The sequence below is a fragment of the Kogia breviceps genome, chromosome 2 (assembly GCF_026419965.1).
Source record: "Kogia breviceps isolate mKogBre1 chromosome 2, mKogBre1 haplotype 1, whole genome shotgun sequence".
Taxonomy (NCBI): domain Eukaryota; kingdom Metazoa; phylum Chordata; class Mammalia; order Artiodactyla; family Physeteridae; genus Kogia; species Kogia breviceps.
Window position 1 is genome coordinate 40817345 of NC_081311.1, and position 18507 is coordinate 40835851.

General features: G+C 37.6%; 1 protein-coding gene across 3 annotated transcripts in view; it reads left to right on the forward strand.

The window, feature by feature from the left end:
* The window catches only part of PRKG1 (protein kinase cGMP-dependent 1), a 1199831-nt gene that overhangs the window by 1067256 nt on the left and 114068 nt on the right, over positions 1-18507 (forward strand). For all 3 annotated transcript variants that reach the window (XM_059053703.2, XM_059053702.2, XM_067025120.1), the window contains one exon: positions 3368-3433. In XM_059053703.2, coding sequence (XP_058909686.1) covers positions 3368-3433 — 66 coding nt within the window. The remainder of the gene's footprint in view (positions 1-3367; positions 3434-18507) is intronic.

Consider the following 18507-nt stretch of genomic DNA (forward strand, 5'->3'; position numbering starts at 1 on the left):
TTTATACTGATGGGCAGAGCAACATTATGAGTGCTTACTGCTCAGATGTCATCCTGCAGTAGAATGAATTTAGAGTAGTTGTCAATTTAAAATCTTATAGCAGAGGGTATAGGCAGTGAACTGTTGAGAAAAGAACATGGGCTTTGGAGCCAGACAGCTCTTCGTTCAAATATCAAGACTGCGACTCATTAGCTATGTTTGTCTTTTGGTGTATTACATAACATTTATCCCCAAGTGTAAATTTCAGATAGAATACCCACCCTCTGTTATATGCATTAACTGAGACTTGTGCAGATTGTTTAATATAGTTCCTGATATATACTAGATGCTCAATAGATGGCAAATATTATAATCTACTGTTTAATATGCTGGTTTTTCTCCATGTTATGCATCTTTTTTGTTTTGATACATGTCACATTACTAGGTACTGAGCCTGATTGTAGGCCATAACTTACAAAATTTCCTTTTTTAAAATAAAATATTCTCAATTTCTATTGAGTATGTCACTTTTCTGATCTTTGATTTTTCACCATCTACATTTTAAAATATCTACATATTTTCTTTTTGTTGCAAGGAAATTGCATTTATTTTGAAAGTATATCCAATTTAGACCAGATAATATGATACAGTTTTAAAATGTTGGACATTTGTGATGAAAGCATTTTTAAAAAAAATTCATATGCATGGGAAATATGTTGAAAATGAAGCATTATTTTTCACATGTTATATTTTTAAAGACTGTGGACAATTTTAAGTTGTCAAGGTAGAAATATATTTTAGGGAAAGTTAGTTTTCTATAAAGCTGTGATAGATTTTTAAAAAATACACTGGCAGCAATTTGTAGTAACATATGCTGCCATGAGCTGTCTCCTAAGAAGTAAGTCATTCATACAATTTATAAGGCACCTGATGGGCATTACTGATGACTTCTGTCTGTTGTGTCCACTTCACCAAAAATTACTACATAGAAATAATAATGGACTTGAAAATATATTATCTATTTCTATGGAACAGAAAGAAAGTCCTCACTTTGTTCTTGGATAGTAGCATTTCATAAAATACCAGACAGCGCCTCCACAAAGACAGTATTGGTGATGAGAAAAATTAGAAGTAATGAACGGCGGACCCACGGCTCTCTCTGTGCTAGGCATTGTGAAAAACATCATTATTGCATTTAAGACCACTAAATGGGCACTGTTATCATTCCCATTTTTATAGATGAGGAAATTGAGGCTTTCATAAAGCATGTATACCTTGTTTTGTAAAGCTGAGATAGTGTGACTCCAAAGCCTGAAAACTCTATTCTTCCCAAGGTTTCAAGATTCCTATTCACACACTTACTAAGCAACTCATCTGTTCCAGCCATTCAGTATAAAATGGGGAGCAAAACTAGCCATGGACCCTGCCTTCATAACGTTTAGTAGAAGGAGGATAGAGCCATTAACCAACAAATAAATGCATAAATTATAAACCGTGATAGGTACTTGGATGGAGAGGTACATAAGGCCATGAGAACAGAAAAGGGGAACCCAACCTAGTTAATTTAGCATGGCATCCCTGAGGAAAGGGGCACCTAAGCCGAGATCTAAAGGGTAAGCAGGTGTGAACTGGTCAAGGAGTTGGAGAGGAAGTTCCTAGTCTTAGGGAAGGCTTGGTAAGAACAACTCATGACAGGAAGGAGATCTTGTGTTCAGTCGTGTAGAGGAGCCAGTTTGGCTGGAAGGTGGAGGATGTGGGGGGTGGGGCACTGGGAGGATCATACTGGAAACTGAAGAGACTGAAATAGAAATTTTGGAATCAGAAGTGAACTTTGTATGGTAGGTAGATTAAAAATATACAATAATCAATAGGTTTTTTTCTTTAATAGCAATAACCAATGAGAAACAGAAATGGAAAAGGAATGCCATAAGAGAAACTGATAATATAAAATACCTAAGAATACTTTTTTTAAAAATGCTAGGAAAAAGATTAAGAAAGATTAAGTGAAAAAGATTAAGAAAGATTAAGACATAAAACTAGATCTGAACAAGTGGAGAGTCATGCTATGCTCTTGCAAGGAAAACTAATATAATCAGAAAGTTCTTCTGAAATCATTGTAAAAATGTAATACAACTCTACTAGAATCCCAATGTGGGTTTCTTTAGATGTGGAAAAATGATTTTAAAATCTTTATGAAATATGAATGCTTAAGAATATCAAGATATTTCTGAAAAAGAATTTTGGTAGGGGAAACTGCTTTTCCAAATACTAAATACTAATAGTTACTATAAAGCAACTGTAGTGGTAACAGCATCATGTAGCAACAGTGAAAGACAAAAGGATCAATGGAAAAATATAGCTCAGAAGTGAGAACTTAGTGTATTTTGAAAAAATAAAAATCCACTGGGAAAATCTTTATTTTTCAAGACTTTAAAGCCTGATATTAGAGACATATAATGTTTCAATTATGATTTTTAGATGGTTATTAACACCATATTATTTACTATGTACATATCTCTGTAATGTATTTCAAACTTATATTTATCATTAATTATATTAGCTTAGAAATTTTACCTTACTAGGAAACAGAGTGTTTCAAGTATAACTTAATGTTTCCATGACAGTGGTACTATTAAATTTTTAGTAGCTCAAAATGAAATGTGAATGTTAATTTCCCAAATCCAACTTTGACCACTGGATAAGATGAGATACCATGGCAGATTTATAAAGGTTTAAGAGGTTGATAGATATTCCTGCAGTGACCAATTAGATGCTTATAAAGGAACAGTATGTATATACATATTTCAATCAGAATGATTAAGATTTGTTGAATATTCTTGAACAACCATAAGCTCTGGTATAGGTGGATAACTGTTTATTATAAGTTGCCAAAAGATTGGTCACATAAATACAGGGTCTCCAAAGTAAGAAAATGATTACAGCAGGTCCATTATTCTCAGGGTAATAATGATAAATTCATACACAAATGGATTAGATACTCAAGTTTCCAGAATTATATCTCAGGTCTTTTAAAAAGTTTACCTATTTATGTTCATTACTGTCTTTATCATCATCCAATTAATTCATTAATTCCCCAACTAGCATAGGGAATGATGATATAAAATTTTGTTTCATTTGTGTAAGTGAAACTTTAAGTTTGAAAATTATAACTACTAGATTATAATTGTAAGATTTGTATGATAAATGACAAGAGTAATATGGTTCCTCGGGACAAAGAAATTTGAAACATGAACAAAGCTTAAACCTGGAAGTGCAAAAACCAGAAGAGTATACATAATTTAATATGTGTCTTGAATTAATCATAATGAACACTTTTCTTTGATATTAAAGGGTGTTTTACTTCAATCTCTCTCTATTTTTTGTATAGGGAAGATGTCAGAACAGCAAATGTGATTGCTGCAGAAGCTGTAACCTGCCTTGTGATCGACAGAGAGTAAGTGCCTTGCTTTCTTATGCATATTGCGCACTCATATCAGTGACACACATAAGTTCCTGGAATTAGACATCGCTTCATGGAGCTATTAATACCTGTTTTATATCTTTTATTTAAAATGAGTTCTATATTTGATTCGTAGTCCCAGTTATTCTTGGAACTGGCTCACCGTGCCATTCCAACTTTGTGATCTTTAATGAGGTATTTAACCACTATGAACTTCACCTCAGCTCATTTGGGAACTGGGGATAATGCAACATCCTAGAGATATCGTGAGGATTGATGAGAACACATGAGAAAAGTGTGTTCATTGCAGCTCTATTTATAATAGCCAGGACATGGAAGCAACCTAAGTGTCCATTGACAGATGAATGGATAAAGAAGATGTGGCACATATATATACAATGGAATATTACTCAGCCATGAAAAGAACCGCAATTGAGTTATTTGTAGTGAGGTGGATGGACCTGGAGTCTGTCATACAGAGTGAAGTAAGTCAGAAAAAGAAAAACAAATACCATATGCTAACACATATATATGGAATGTAAAAAAAAAAAATGGTTATGAAGGACCTAGGGGCAGGACAGGAATAAAGATGCAGATGTAGAGAATGGACTTGAAGACATGGGCAGGGGGAAGGGTAAGCTGGGAAGAAGTGAGAGAGTGGCATGGACATATATACATTACCAAATGTAAAATAGATAGCTAGGGGGAAGCAGCCACATAGAACAGGGAGATCAGCTCGGTGCTTTGTGACCACCTACAGGGGTGGAATAGGGAGGGTGGGACGGAGACGCAAGAGGGAAGAGATATGGGGACATATGTATAGCTGATTCACTTTATTCTAAAGCAGAAACTAACACACCATTGTAAAGCAATTATACTCCAATAAAGATGTTAAAAAAAAAAAAAAAAGAAAAGCGTGTGTCCAAGTGGTCTTTACCTAGGAAACACTTGACCAATGCTATTCGTGTAAATTTTTAAAAAATAATAATTATTCATATTTTCAATTATATTTTATAATTTATAAAATATTTATAGTATATTTTATAATAATTATAAATTATTTTATGTTTAGATAATGTAAATTTATTATTATTTTTACTAGGAAATGGACTATTCCTTGAGCATGTGTTAGTTTTCTCCTCTATTCTTCCGTCCCCACATTTCTAAAATAGAAACATTTAGGAAGACGCTTTTGGAGACAGCATCAATTCTAGACATAGGCATATTTAGGGCCATTAAAAGTTTGTTCAGTGATGCTGCTCCCTGTGCCTTCTGTTTATTCTGCTTTGCTAACCCCATTACCTGAATGCTTTACAGGTTAAACTACAAATATCAGATTATTGACTCTCCAATAGCCTGAGTAAAATGCATTTCTACTGTCTGGAAGCAGTCCTCCAGACGTTTTCTCTTTGCTGTGTATGTGGATACATTTATCACAAAAGCCAAGTGCCTGACCCAGGAGAAGAACCGTAGAGCATCCATTTTAGTGGAGCCATTAGAGCTGGAATAGGCTGTGAATATCAGTGTGGAATGAAACTGAGGGGCAGATATGATCAGTTCAGAATGAAGGAGTTGAATGTTGAGCTCAAGGCGCTCTGGACATAGAGGAATCCCACTTGATTCACACATCTCACTTTTGCATGCCCCTCTGTGCTGGATCTCTAGAACCAGACCAGTGACATCATTGCAGAATGATAGCTATATCCATGAATATTTCTGAAACAGATATTCTTTATCTGGTTCCCAGAAACAACAATGACCTATTCATTCTTTCTTTCATTTGACTAACGTTTTTCTGAGGCTGTAGCACATATGAGGCATTGTTAAGGGCTGTGAGAAGAATCAAAGGAGCAGCACAGATCCTGGTTTGGGGGGTTAGCTTCTAATAGAGGAATTGTGGCATTTATACAAATAACCGTGATGCAAAGCAGGATGCAAGAATGGACCACAGTGTACTGCGGGAGTCCAGAGAAGGGAGTTGACTACTTCTTGGGAGAATCAGGGAAGTTTTCATGGAATAAGTGGTTTTATTAGTTAAATCTGTAAGTATAGGAGAAGCAAGATAAATAGAGTGAATAGCATAAGCAGTACTCAGAATGAAACTGTGAGCCATTTCTACTGGCTCAAGGGAGGCTGTGTAAAGGTAGTTGGAGGAGGTGTGACAGAAGTGTTCACAAACGTGTAGGGGCTGGTTCACCAAGATTACCAAGTAGTGGGAGAAGGGTGACTTTGACAGTTCTCTGCAGCCAGATAGTGTCACTAGAACACTGAGAGCGTGTAAGATGAATTAGAGGGAGAGGATTGAGACAGAATATCTGATTGGCAGTCTGTAAATCCACGTGGTGATCATGAGACCATTAATGGGAGGCATACATTAGAATGAAGAGGTGAACCCAGAGGGCTTAACACTTGACTGAATGTGAAGGCTAAGGGAGAAATTAGGGGTGTAGTCCGGATTAAGAAGATCTAGAAGGAATGTTGAAAAAAAAGTTAATTTGGGAGGCATAATGATTTTTCACTAAAAATATAATAAATTTGACATACAAGTTGGACACTCAGGAACGGATGCCCTGCAGGAGGTAGAAAATGTGGGACAATAGTCATTAGAGTTAACTTAAAATTAACTTTAAAATTGCTGACAGGGAGTTCCAGCCATAAGACTGGATGGAATTGCATGAAACGATAGAGAAGATAAAAAGACCAATTTTAGAATTTGTGGAAGTTCTTACATTTAAAAGTGAGGCAGGGGAAGAAAACCAGTGAATAAGCCTGCAGTGTTAGCACTCAGAGCAGTGTAGGAAACCCCACAAACCAAGAGAAGATTTCAAGAGAAAAAGGATAATCAGCAGCATTAAATGCAAGTGAGAAGCTGAGAGGCATATACAGAGAGAAAAGGGCAATAGGTTTAGTAACCTGGGAGAAAAACAGTTTAATAAAATGGTGAGAATGGAATCCAGATTACAAAGAGTCGGTGGGCCCTGAGGAAGTGAGAGCAATGAGACCAAAGGGTTATTTCTTTCAAGAAATTGAGTTTAAAAAATGGGAGGTGGGGAAATATGAGACCCTAGTGAAGTCTTGGAGAGTTTCCTTTTGATGGGTCTGTACAACTATTGAGGAAGATGGAGCAAGTGAAATTACTAATGGGAATGCTTGATGGAAATGTGTCCACAGGGGAGGAAAGTGTGGGCAAACAAGGAAAGGTAACTTGGAGAATACTTTTTAAAAATTAACTGGAAATGGTGAAAAAGAGGAAAGAAAGAAAATTTGTAGAGATGTAAATAAGGAAAGTTATGGGAACTTGGATGGCCTTGATCTTGCCTCTACAGCATAAAGCAAGGAAATCTGGTGAGGGAAGAAGTGACACTGAGGCTGAGGGTTTGCCAGCTGATTGGGGATGGATGGGTCATCATATCAGTTTATATCTCTACAGTCCTTTGCAATTTATGAATTTCCACATGTATGAGATCCCACCTGGAAAAAAGATAGGATATTTAACAAAAAAAGAAACTGAAACCCATAAAAGTTTAATAACGTGATAAGGTTTCATGGTAAATGGTAAAGCCCAGATTAATCAAGTCAGAGGAACTAACTGATGGGACATTGTGAGTCATCTAGTGCAGGTTCACTTTAGTTAACTGAGATCCCGAGAGATGAAGGAGCATCAAGTAGCATCACATACATACAGTTGATCTCATCCATTCCATTCTCTTTTCTCAAACCTAGTCATATATAGTGTGCAGTGGGGAGTGTATGGACTCTGTCAAATAAAGCTCAATACTGAATATTTACTGCACCACGTTATGAGAATATGGGCAAGTTATTTGAATTCTAAGTCTCAGTTTCCCTATCTGCAAAATGGGATATTGTCACCTAAATTATAAAATTGGTTTGAAGATCAAACAATTTAATTCATATCAAGGTCCCTGCACAGCACAAGATGTGTAGTAAGCACTCAATAAATGTGCCCTTCCTTTTCTTAGAGAAAGTATTGAAATCCCTTGGATGTAGCAGTTTTTCTCTCTAATCAGCATAAGTTTATCTTCAGGGGTATACACGGAAAGGATACCTTGAGGGAGGTCTGGCTTTAAACATAAATATAGAGAAGACAGCTTGAGTCTAGGGCTCAAGAGGTGCATTTCTGTACTCATGAGAGGAGTTGGGCTTCTCACCAAATGATGAATGCACAGCTTAAAAAATCAAACTGTAACTGAAGGATCTTTTCGTAAGCCTGCTGCTGGTACCTAATTTATGGCCAATTAGGGGAGCACCAGGGCTTCATCCCATGCAAACAGATGGCAAATGTTAGAACTGTCAACAAAAGGAGCTTCTTTCAAAAATTTACAACTGAGGTACCATGTTACATAAGCCAGTGATTATGCTTTATCATTCCAGAGGGACAGCAAGAGAACATTATTGTAACTAATCATGCATGTCAGAATTTTTTTTTTTTAAATGCTCATTGACGGGGCTTCCCTGGTGGCGCAGTGGTTGAGAGTCCGCCTGCCGATGCAGGGGACACGGGTTCGTGCCCCGGTTCGGGAAGATCCCACATGCCGCGGAGCGGCTGGGCCCATGACCCATGGCCGCTGAGCCTGCGCGTCCGGAGCCTGTGCTCCGCAACCGGAGAGGCCACAGCAGTGAGAGGCCCACGTACCGCACACACACACAAAAAAAATGCTCATTGACAAACTAGAAAATGATAAACAGATACATGGTTTTCTCAGGAAGCATTCTCTGAGGATGGGTTTCTTGCAGCCTAGTCAATATTTTAATAATTACCCAGTCTATCTGCAGTCTTTCTAAAATTCATGAAAATTGACATAAAAGGATGTTAATCTAACAGAACAATCTATTTCCATTAATAAAGTTCTTGAATATATAAAACACAACTAAGAATATTTAGCATCTCTTATTTTGGAATCCATGAAAAGAAATAAATATAAAAGTAACTATATCATTGTGTTCCTTAATCAGTTATGCAGTGGTTACTTCTTCATTGGCATGGTAAGTTGTTAATGAAGCTAGGAGTTCACGCAGGATAATTTATTTTTTGACATGTTGAGATCATTTTTAAAGACAGTAATATAACTACCAGTAAATATTCAAAGAGTTACATATTTTCCTCCAGGAAATTAAGATCTAAGTTAGAGTCTCAACTCTATCCCTGATTTATTGTGTAACCTCCAAGATGTAGCCGTATTGGTTATAAAAATTGAAACACTTTCATACCGGTTGGTAGATAGCAGTAGTCTGAGCTCCCTATGTGTTTTTCCCACCCCTCTGCTGCCTGGTGATCTGATTCCTCTGGCCAGGAATCTCCAGATCTCTCCTTGATCCAGCAACTAAAAGGGAGCATCTGGCATACATCAGGACCAGTGTCCATTCTGATTGGTCAATTCCTGTGTCATACTGGCAACTAATTATTTCGACTAGTAATTTCAAGCTAAAAATGGCAGTTCATCACCAGGAGTTTTCAAGCTTTTGTTTTACTAAACCCATTGTTTAAATAAAATAAATTAGAAAGAAAACAGGAACGTTTTTTGGCTGTCAAGAGAGCAAGACCTCTTAGTCTGCCCAGGAGTTTTCCCTCTCTCCCTCCAACTCACTCACTCCACATGATTCTGAGACCCCATGAGTCACTAAAATGATTTACAAACCATGTATGACTAACCCTTACCTTTTTGTGACACTCTGTGATATTGAATCATACTTTGGAGCCAGTTGTGTTATTAAGACAAAGTCTGGGGGCTAGAAACCAAGAACTCGCCTAGAGGAAGTGCAGTGTACTGGGGGATAAAAATGATGAGATTAGGAGGGGGTGTCAAATATCAGATTATTGGGCATTGGAAATGGCAGTCTTAGAAATTAAGGTATCTCTGTAGATCAGAAAAGCCTAGGTGACTCTGGTTCAAGTTTTTACCTCCTAGAGCTAAGTTGACTTGGGTGTAAAAGACATATTCATACCATCTATTTAAAAGAGTAGCAAGACTGTAGCATAGCCACTAGGCTAATGATTAGGAAGCAACTCATAGGTCTAAGGCTGGTCCCCAAACCTGTACAAAATAGAGTAGCAAATAGGTTACCAAGAAAGACTGGACATAGAGAAAAAGTCACTGGAATTGGTAAACTGAAGACTACTTCTCATCACCCAAACTGGAGCCTAGGTATTAAAACTGAGATTAGAGCCAGACTAGGAAATTTTAACATTTATTCAGAATAAAAAATGAATGCCTGCTTCCTGTGTCAGTTACTTGGGCTACTGAGATGAACAAGACACGAATTCAATACAGGTTTGAAAACTGAGGGTATAGGACCAGCTCAATTATATTAATTTATGTTGCTGTTGTTGTTTCTTTACCAGTGCTGGTAGCAAAACCTCCATCTGTCTATTCACCCTATCCTCCACATGTAGCCTGTTTCTAGTACTAGTTTCCAGTTCTTTAGACACATCTGCCATCAGTCTCCAAGGATAGTGCTTCTGATCCTGGCCTCTACCCAGATCTCCTCCCCGCCTTCTTGCTTATGGTAGGTTGGTGCCTTCCTCTATTCCCCTTTGCTGTGGCTTATTTAGGTGTTCAACTCCAAGTTGAAAGTAAAATAAACAAAAATAATGAATCCACTGAAGTCATGCTCTGGGCTCCGTAGAACAAGCAACAGACCAGCCAGGCAGGAGCCAGGGAAGTCATCTATATCAGGACGTAGGATGTCAGAGGAGATGGAAACATATGGAAAAATTGTATTTATCCAACTTCTCTCAGGGAGGGTGCTATAGATGTTTCCTGGCTAAGGCTCCTGCTCAAGAAGGAACAGAGGATCACTAAACTTCCCCACAAAAATGGTGGGTTGTATTAAGTTCAGGAGGTTTACTTTCTGAGTGAGGTATGTAAGTACGAAGCCATCGCTGCATGACATAAACCAGGGATAGGAAAACTTTTTCTGTAAAAGGCCAGAAAATCAATATTGTAGGCTTGGTGGGCCGAATGATCTTTGTTGCACCTACACAATTCTACCATTGTAATGCAAAAGCAACCGAAGACAATAGTAACTAAATGAAATGTCTTTGTTCCAATAAATCTGTTTATAGACAATGATATTTGAATTTCATATTATTTTTAGAGATCAAGAAGTATTATTCATCTTTGGAAACTTTTTTGTTCCTGCCACTTAAAAATGTACAAATTATTTGCGGCTTCCCTGGTGGCGCAGTGGTCGGGAGTCCGCCTGCCGATGCGGGGGACGTGGGTTCGTGCCCTGGTCTGGGAAGATCCCACATGCCGCGGAGCGGCTGGGCCCGTGAGCCATGGCCGCTGAGCCTGAGCATCCGGAGCCTGTGCTCCGCAACGGGAGAAGCCACAACAGTGAGAGGCCCTTGTACCGCCAAAAAAAAAAAAAAAAAAGTACAAATTATTCTCAGCTAATGGCTGTAAAAGAAACAGTCAGCAGGCTGAGTTTGGCCTGTGAGCCATAGCTTTCTGACCCCTGACTTAACCAATATTAAAGAATTGAGTGCTGCTCCCAGTGGTCCTATTCGGATCTTCCTGCAGGTTGTGCTGAGCCTGTCTTTTAAATATAGCAAATACACGAAGAATACTGGTTTGACGTGCCTTCTGGTGTAGGTCCCCCAATGCCATCTGTCAACTTGCTTTCCCCTCACTGACACCATTCACCCTCCAGTTCCCTCATCCTCTTCACTTTACTCTTTTACAAACCCCACACACACATGCACGCCTTCTTCTTCGTCTTTTTTTTTGCCATGCTGCGTGGCATGCAGGATCTTAGTTCCCCAACCAGGGATTGAACCCATGCCCCCTGACTGCCAGGGGATTCCCTGATCCCTGTACTTCTTAATTGCACTCCTGCATTCTCAAGGACTTCGCTTCAGTCTTTTCATTAATTTGGGTAGTAGCTAATTAGAGATTAAGATGATTCTCTGTGAGTTATTTGCATTTTGATGACATACCCCAGAACACTGAAAAATCATGAAAATCCGGAAGATTTTAGAATTTGAGGTGTCATGGAAGGAGAGGGGAGGGGACCGTATGGGAAGAATTTGGTGACAGCAGAATCTTTCCAGCACCATTCTCACCCCACAGTTCTAACCAGGTCAGTCTCATGAAGGCCCATGCACCCAGTGGTGTGTGCCCCGCCTAGGTCACCTGTGTCCTTGTCCTTTTATAGTTGCCATTCTGGGTCCACATGACAGGGCAATAGGGACTCCACATGCCACATTGCCTGTCGTCACATTACTTAACTGATAGGGTGATAAATTTAAAATATTTCACAGCCTCAGCCTTTCCCACGGTCTAAGTATATTTTACTTTGGTTCATTTTCCAGAAAGAAATCTGAGGCGATGTGAGGATATTTGCAGGATGAGCATGAGAAAACAGGTGTGAATGGCGATCATCTGGGCTTGTCTTTTTTATGGAGCTGTTATTGATTGGTGTGCTTTACAACAGAATATTTACTAAGTAAGAGAGATAAAATGCAGAAGTTTAAAGAGAGTCGTTAATATTGGTTCACTTTAATAATGGGAGTTGAATTATAGCGTGCCCTGAGAAAGAATGATCTAACTACAGAATAAGCACATAGCCACTGGAAAAGGGTTATAATCCAGAGATAGTATTCATGGTTTAAACTCATAGAAAGAGATGAATGGGACTGCTCTTCACCATGTGTGCCTTTTCTAATGATTTAAAGTCATAGACCCTGCTCCTGCTGTGAGCCATTAGAGAAATTATATATAGCATTACTGACTAGGCAGCTCACTGAGAAGGTCTGGTCCCTTGCCTCATTCACCCAAATAAAACTTACTGGTTACTGGCCTATGTCAGCCCCTCAGACATCTAATATTTGGGGAGTTTAGAGGCAAATGTGTCAATATGATACTACCTACTTCTATCCCTGTTGTATGGATAATTTCCAGCTCTAATTTGTTGTGTCTCAAACTCACTGAAGTTCTAACAGTATCCTTTGGTAACCTGGACTCTGTTCAAACTAAAAGAAGTCCAATGTCATCAATATGTCGGTAGAGCATTAATCAAATTTAGCACATTCTTTTGTTTAAAAACCATTGTTCAAATTTTGTCAGATGATGACCAGATTAGTCAAAAAGTCATAGCAGAAATTCAGGATACTGTAGAGACAAGGAGTAGTCACAAACCCCAGGCCTGTAAGAGAGCACGCAAGGAAAACACTCCTCTTCTCCCATCCGTCTCTCCACCCTCCACCCTGCCCTGCTGAGACTAAGAACTAGACCTTGTTATGGGGAAAGGTTTCTGAAACTGGATATTATTGACATTTGGTGTCAGCCTGTTGGTTTTTGTGGAGGGCTGTCCTGTGCATTGTAGAATGTTTAGTAGCATCCTGACCTCTACCCACTAGATAAAAGTAGCACTCCCCGACAACCCCAATGTAACAATAAAAAGTGTCTCCAGATACTGCCAAGTGTCCCCTGGGGGAAAATCACCCTTGTTGGGAAGGACACAGCCATGGCTTGCTAGATGGCAGTAAAGTGCTCTGATGCCATGGGAGTAGAGCTTGCGCCAGAAGGGTTCCAGGGAAAGCTGTTCATAATGGGGAAACCACCTAAGGGCAAGTGTGCTGGGAAAGCTGCTGGGCTGCTTAGTATTGCTGGCCTCCAAGTACTGTAGTGGCCATACACTGGAGAAGCCACAAGAACCTACCAAGCTGACTGGAGCCAGGAAGCAAAATACTGTATTCTTGCAATATCTCCCCAGTGCCCTCTCCTGGCAACGTTTCAGTGCCAGTTGGCAAAGAAAGAAATTTAATAGTCCGGATCCATTTTTATAGAGCAGTCAAAAGGGTGAGTTTAGAGCTGACAAGCAATAAGTAAGTCCACAACCAGTATAGTTTCCAAACCAAATCCTATTCCAAGGTCCAGAGCTGTAAAGATAAATAGCAAAGTCTTTGCTTGCCTTGGAGTAACTCCTCATCAATACAGATGCATTAAAAATTATGAGAAATTGCCATTTCAGTGTGAAAAAAAAAACTTGCGGAGAACTGAAGAGGGAGAAATGTGTTTTGCCTGTAGCATCCCAGAGGACTTGCTGGACAAAGTGATATGTGAGTCAAGTCTTTAAGTTTGAGTAGGAGTTTTACAAGTGAAGAAGGGAGGATAAATACAGCTCCTGCTGAAGGAAGGACATACACTAAGATGAGGAATTTGGAAATGTCATTGTACAGTAAGAAGTGGAATATGGCAAGAAAAGAGGATTTATGGGTCAAGGAACTGGACAGTAAACTAGACAGGTGGTGTACTGGGAGATACAGTTGGAAAGAAGAGATGGGGACAGAGTATAAAGAAATATCCTAATATCTCAAACTAAAAGAATATGATTTTATCCTCTGGGCAATGAGGACCCATCAGAAGACAGTGACTACTGCAGTTTGTATTTGCTTTTGAAGGAAGGGAGTGGAAGATCGATTCCAGTGGGATGAACTCAAGCAGGGAAACTACTAGGAGATACAGCGACAGCCCTAGGGGTTGCTCACTAGAGTCTAAGAGTCTAAACTTCAAAGCAGATTTGGGGGAATAATTAAATGTGAGAGGTTAAGAAAGAAGTGCTTCTGTCTTGGGAGATTTGGTGGATGTCTATAATAGATCAAAAGTATGAGCGATAGAGCAGGTTGAGGTGAAAGTAATTGGTCGATCAGTTAAGGATATGTTAAGTTCAGACTGTCTAAGTTGTGTTGAGATATTCAGATGGAGAAGTCCACTGACAGTTAGAAATGAGTTGTTTTATTTTTTCCTGACAATCAGATGATAAATAGAAATTGACATTGGATTTCACAGTTCAGCACTTTAAAAATATTACAGTCACAACTTTGGTTTTGTTAATTACAGCGATTGTTTTTACACCAATGAATAAATAATTCATTTTCCCCGTTAATTCTTAAAACCTTTCTATATTTCTGAGGCTTGCATTTTTTTTCCATCAGATGTTTTAAAAACTGTTGTTGAGAGACTCAGCAATGCCTTTGGAACTCATAAGCCAGTTGTGTGAGTGAATAAGAAAACTGAAAAATTTTAATTTTCAAATCTGAAAAATCAGTCTTAATTTTTTCAGTTAAAAAGGTAATAGTTGAAATTTCATATTTGAAATTCTCTTTAAAAGTTTTCTGTATGGTGTTTTTGGCTGTTCATTTGGGAAGAGGGCTATAATGCTTCTTGTGTTCTAAAGATAAAGCAAGGAGGGGAGATGCCAGGATCAGTTTCTGACAGAAGCTTAATAATCACTTTAAAAATCAACAGTGTAATCATTACGTTTGAAAGTCAAATTCTGCTTTAGATATTCACATTGCTTTTTTGGTAGAGTTAAATGGTTTTGCTTACTTTACTAGGCACACTTCCTGGTGATACTGTTATTACAGGCCAGCTGGGTCATAAAGATCTTTTCAGTATGTCTAGAAGTTGGTACTTATTTTGAAACTCGTAGTATAGACACATGCATTGGATTAGCATCAGCTACAATAACAGTGAAATCTTATTCCCAGACTAAGCTTTACTTACAAAGGAGGACCTTTCAAAATTTACTAGTCTGGGTGAAGTGTAATGGTCATATTATGCACCGCCCTGGCTACAATCATGTGATTGAACTAATATTAACACAGAAACCAAACTAGCAAAGACAAATCATTATTTGATAGTTAATAAAGATGATGTTGCCCTCTCAGGTGAACTAGAGATAGTATATATTAATCCAGATGAGAAACCCACTTGGGCTGAGTGGGAACTTTTTTTTATTGCATTATTCTCACAGGCTTGATTTTTCTCTCTCTTCTTTGTTTGGTTTTTACCTTTTTATATAGTCAGTGTCAGGTAATTATAAACTTACTAGTTGCTCATTGAGAAAATTGGAAAGTAGAGAAATATATAAATATAATCCTGCCATTCAAAGTTAACTACTGTTAAGATTTCAGTATATTACCTTCAATAGTGACATCCCACTGTGTAATTTTCTTTCCTACTTTGTCCACATACAGGGGTAGCATAAATAATACATATATACACACATACAGATGGATAGGTATAGACAGATAGATATACAGATAGATAAATTTGCCCTGTCATTTACTGAACACATGTACCAATCACAAAGCTAGTTGAGATAGATAGCCTGATAATAGGTATACACATACATACATACATAATTACTCTCACAAACATGAAAAGAATATTTTTATCCTCTCTTTTAAAGGTAAAGTTGGCTCTAGAGAGTTGAAACATCATGTCACAAAACAATATGGCTTATAAGTAGCGAAGTAGTGTTTGAACCTAATTCTCTCTCTTTTCAAGGCCTATTACATCACACTGCCTTACCACATTGCATTAGTTATTTTCCATGTAAATTAAAATATCTTATGAGCAGAAGTTGAGTCTCTGTCTCAGTTTCTTAAAAGTGTTTGGACATGTAAGCTCATTTTAATTATTTATTTTGTAAAGAATTCTTTGCAAACAGACTTTGCATATGTCTTTGTCCCTCTTTAGAAGAATTTCCTTGAGGAGCTAGTCAGTAGTGGAATTACTGATTCAAAATATATATGAAGTTTTATTTATTTATTTTAAAGTGTTTTATTGAAGTATAGTTGAGTTACAATATTAGTTTCAGGTGTACAACATAGTGATTCATTAATTTTATAGATTATACTCCATTTAAAGTTATCATTAAATATTGGCTATATTTCCTTTTCGGTACATTACATCTCTGTATCATACTTATTTTATAGCTAGTAGTTTATACCTCTTAATCCTCTTCCCCTTAATCCTCCTACCCCTCTTCCCATTGGTTAATTACTGGTTTGTTGTCTGTATCAGTGAGTCTGTTTCTGTTTTGCTATATTAATTTGTTTGCTTTATATTTTAGATTCCACATATAAGTGAAATCATACAGTGTTTGTCCTTCTCTGTCTGACTTACTTCACTAAGCATAATGCCCTCCAGGTCTTCAAGAACACCTCTGATCATATGATTCAGAGCGAAGCAAACATGTTTTTTGGAGATGTTTCTTGATCAAGACCCAGAGGCCAGGTTGGAGTTGAGGCTTATATAACTATAGATTATATTTTGATCCCCTCGGGTTGGGTAGTACAGTGTCCCTGAGTTGGTTGCAACTACAAAAAATTGAAGTTTAGGCTACAATATAGTGTTGAGACAATAGGCAGTTATAATCCTCCTGTAGTCAACACTGACCAGACTGTATATGTAATACTGAGCTCAGTGCTTAGTGTCAGATTTTAGAAAGATATTAACACATTAAATGCATCCATATGAGGGGGTGTCCAGGTGAGATGTATGACAATCATGATGTATGAGGAAAAAAAATATCCTCCAGGTCCACCCATGTTGTTGCAAATGGCAAAATGTCATTCTTTTTTATGGCTGAGTAATATTTTATTGTGTATATACTACATCTTTATCCATTCATCTGTCAATGGACTGTTATCCTGCTTCCACATCTTGGCTATTGTAAATAGTGCTGCTATGAACATTAGGGTGCATATATCTTTCCCAGTTAGTGATTTGTTTTACTTGGGTAAATACCCAAAAGTGAAATTATAAGATCATGTGGCAGTTCTATCTTTTTTTGGGGGGCGGGGGGCGGGTGGCAGGTGGGGAACTGCCATACTGTTTTCCACAGTGGCTACACCAATTTACAATCCCATCAGTAGTGCACAAGGGTTCCCTTTTCTCCACATCCTCCAACACCTGTTATTTGTTATAGCCATTCTGACAGGTGTGAGGTGATATCTCATTGTGGTTTTGATTTGCATTTCCCTGATGATTAGCGATGTTGAGCATCTTTTCATGTGCCTGATGGCCATCTGTATGTCTTTGGAAAAATGTTTGCTCAGGTCTTCTGCCCATTTTTAATTAGGTTGTTTTTTTTTGATATTGAGTCGTATAAGCTCTTTATATATTTTGGATATTAATTGCTTACCAGATATATCATTTGCAAATATTATCTCCCATTCAGTACGTTGTCTTTTAATTTTTTCAATGTGAAAAAGCTTTTAAGTTTAATTAGGTCCCTCTTGTTTATTTTGCTTTTGTTTCCCTTGCGTGAGTAAACAGATCCAAAAAATATTGCTAAGACTTATATCAAGAGTATGCTACCTATGTTTTATTTAAGGAGTTTTATGGTTTTCAGTCTTACCTTTAGATTTTTTTAATCCGTTTGAGTTTATTTTTATATATGGTGTGAGAAAATGTTCTAATTTCAGTTTTTACATGTATGTGACCAGTTTTCCCAGCACCACTTATTGAAGAGACTGTCTTTTCTGCATCTCATACTTTTGCCTTCAAATAATATACATATTTTTTCATTGTTATCTAGAACCATTATACAGTTTACTCCCCAGTGACAATGTATGAGAACATCTGTTGTACTGAAACCTGACCAGCTTGATTTTTTTGGTTGAAATCATCTTAAAAGACATGATGGGGCAATTCAGCCCAGGGCATGAAATATGTCATCATCTTTGAAGAGTTGGTTTGACATTTATTCTTCTCTTGTAATTGATACATGAAGCTTAGTTATTGACAAAACTTAGAAGGTAGTTCATTCTTTTGCAATTGCTTCTTTTTGATGGAGGACATTATAAACACATTTAAAAGGCTTCAGAAAATTGTGAGAGTATATCAAAGTTCAAATAGCCATTTTGTGAAATGTCAGAAGTAAATACTAAAGGCTAACAAAGTACCTGAAAAGGACAAATAGACAGGGAAAAATAGAAATTATCTCCATGACTAATTAAAATATGGACCACAAGTTATGATGTGAGAAGGTCCCAATTCATAGATTATACAGAGTGTGCTCAGTGGTGGAGAAGAAGGGAAGAGTTCAGGGAAGTTAATGTATGAATTCTCTCAATATGATGCCTTTTATTTATTTTTTTGTATAATTTTTCAAGAGTTTTATTTCCTTTATTTACACGAAGTAATTGCCAATAGGATAATTTTATTCTATTGATACAGAAGAAACCGATACACAACTGAGCTATCATACTTCCTATACAGTGTTAATGATAAAGCAAATAATTTGATAGA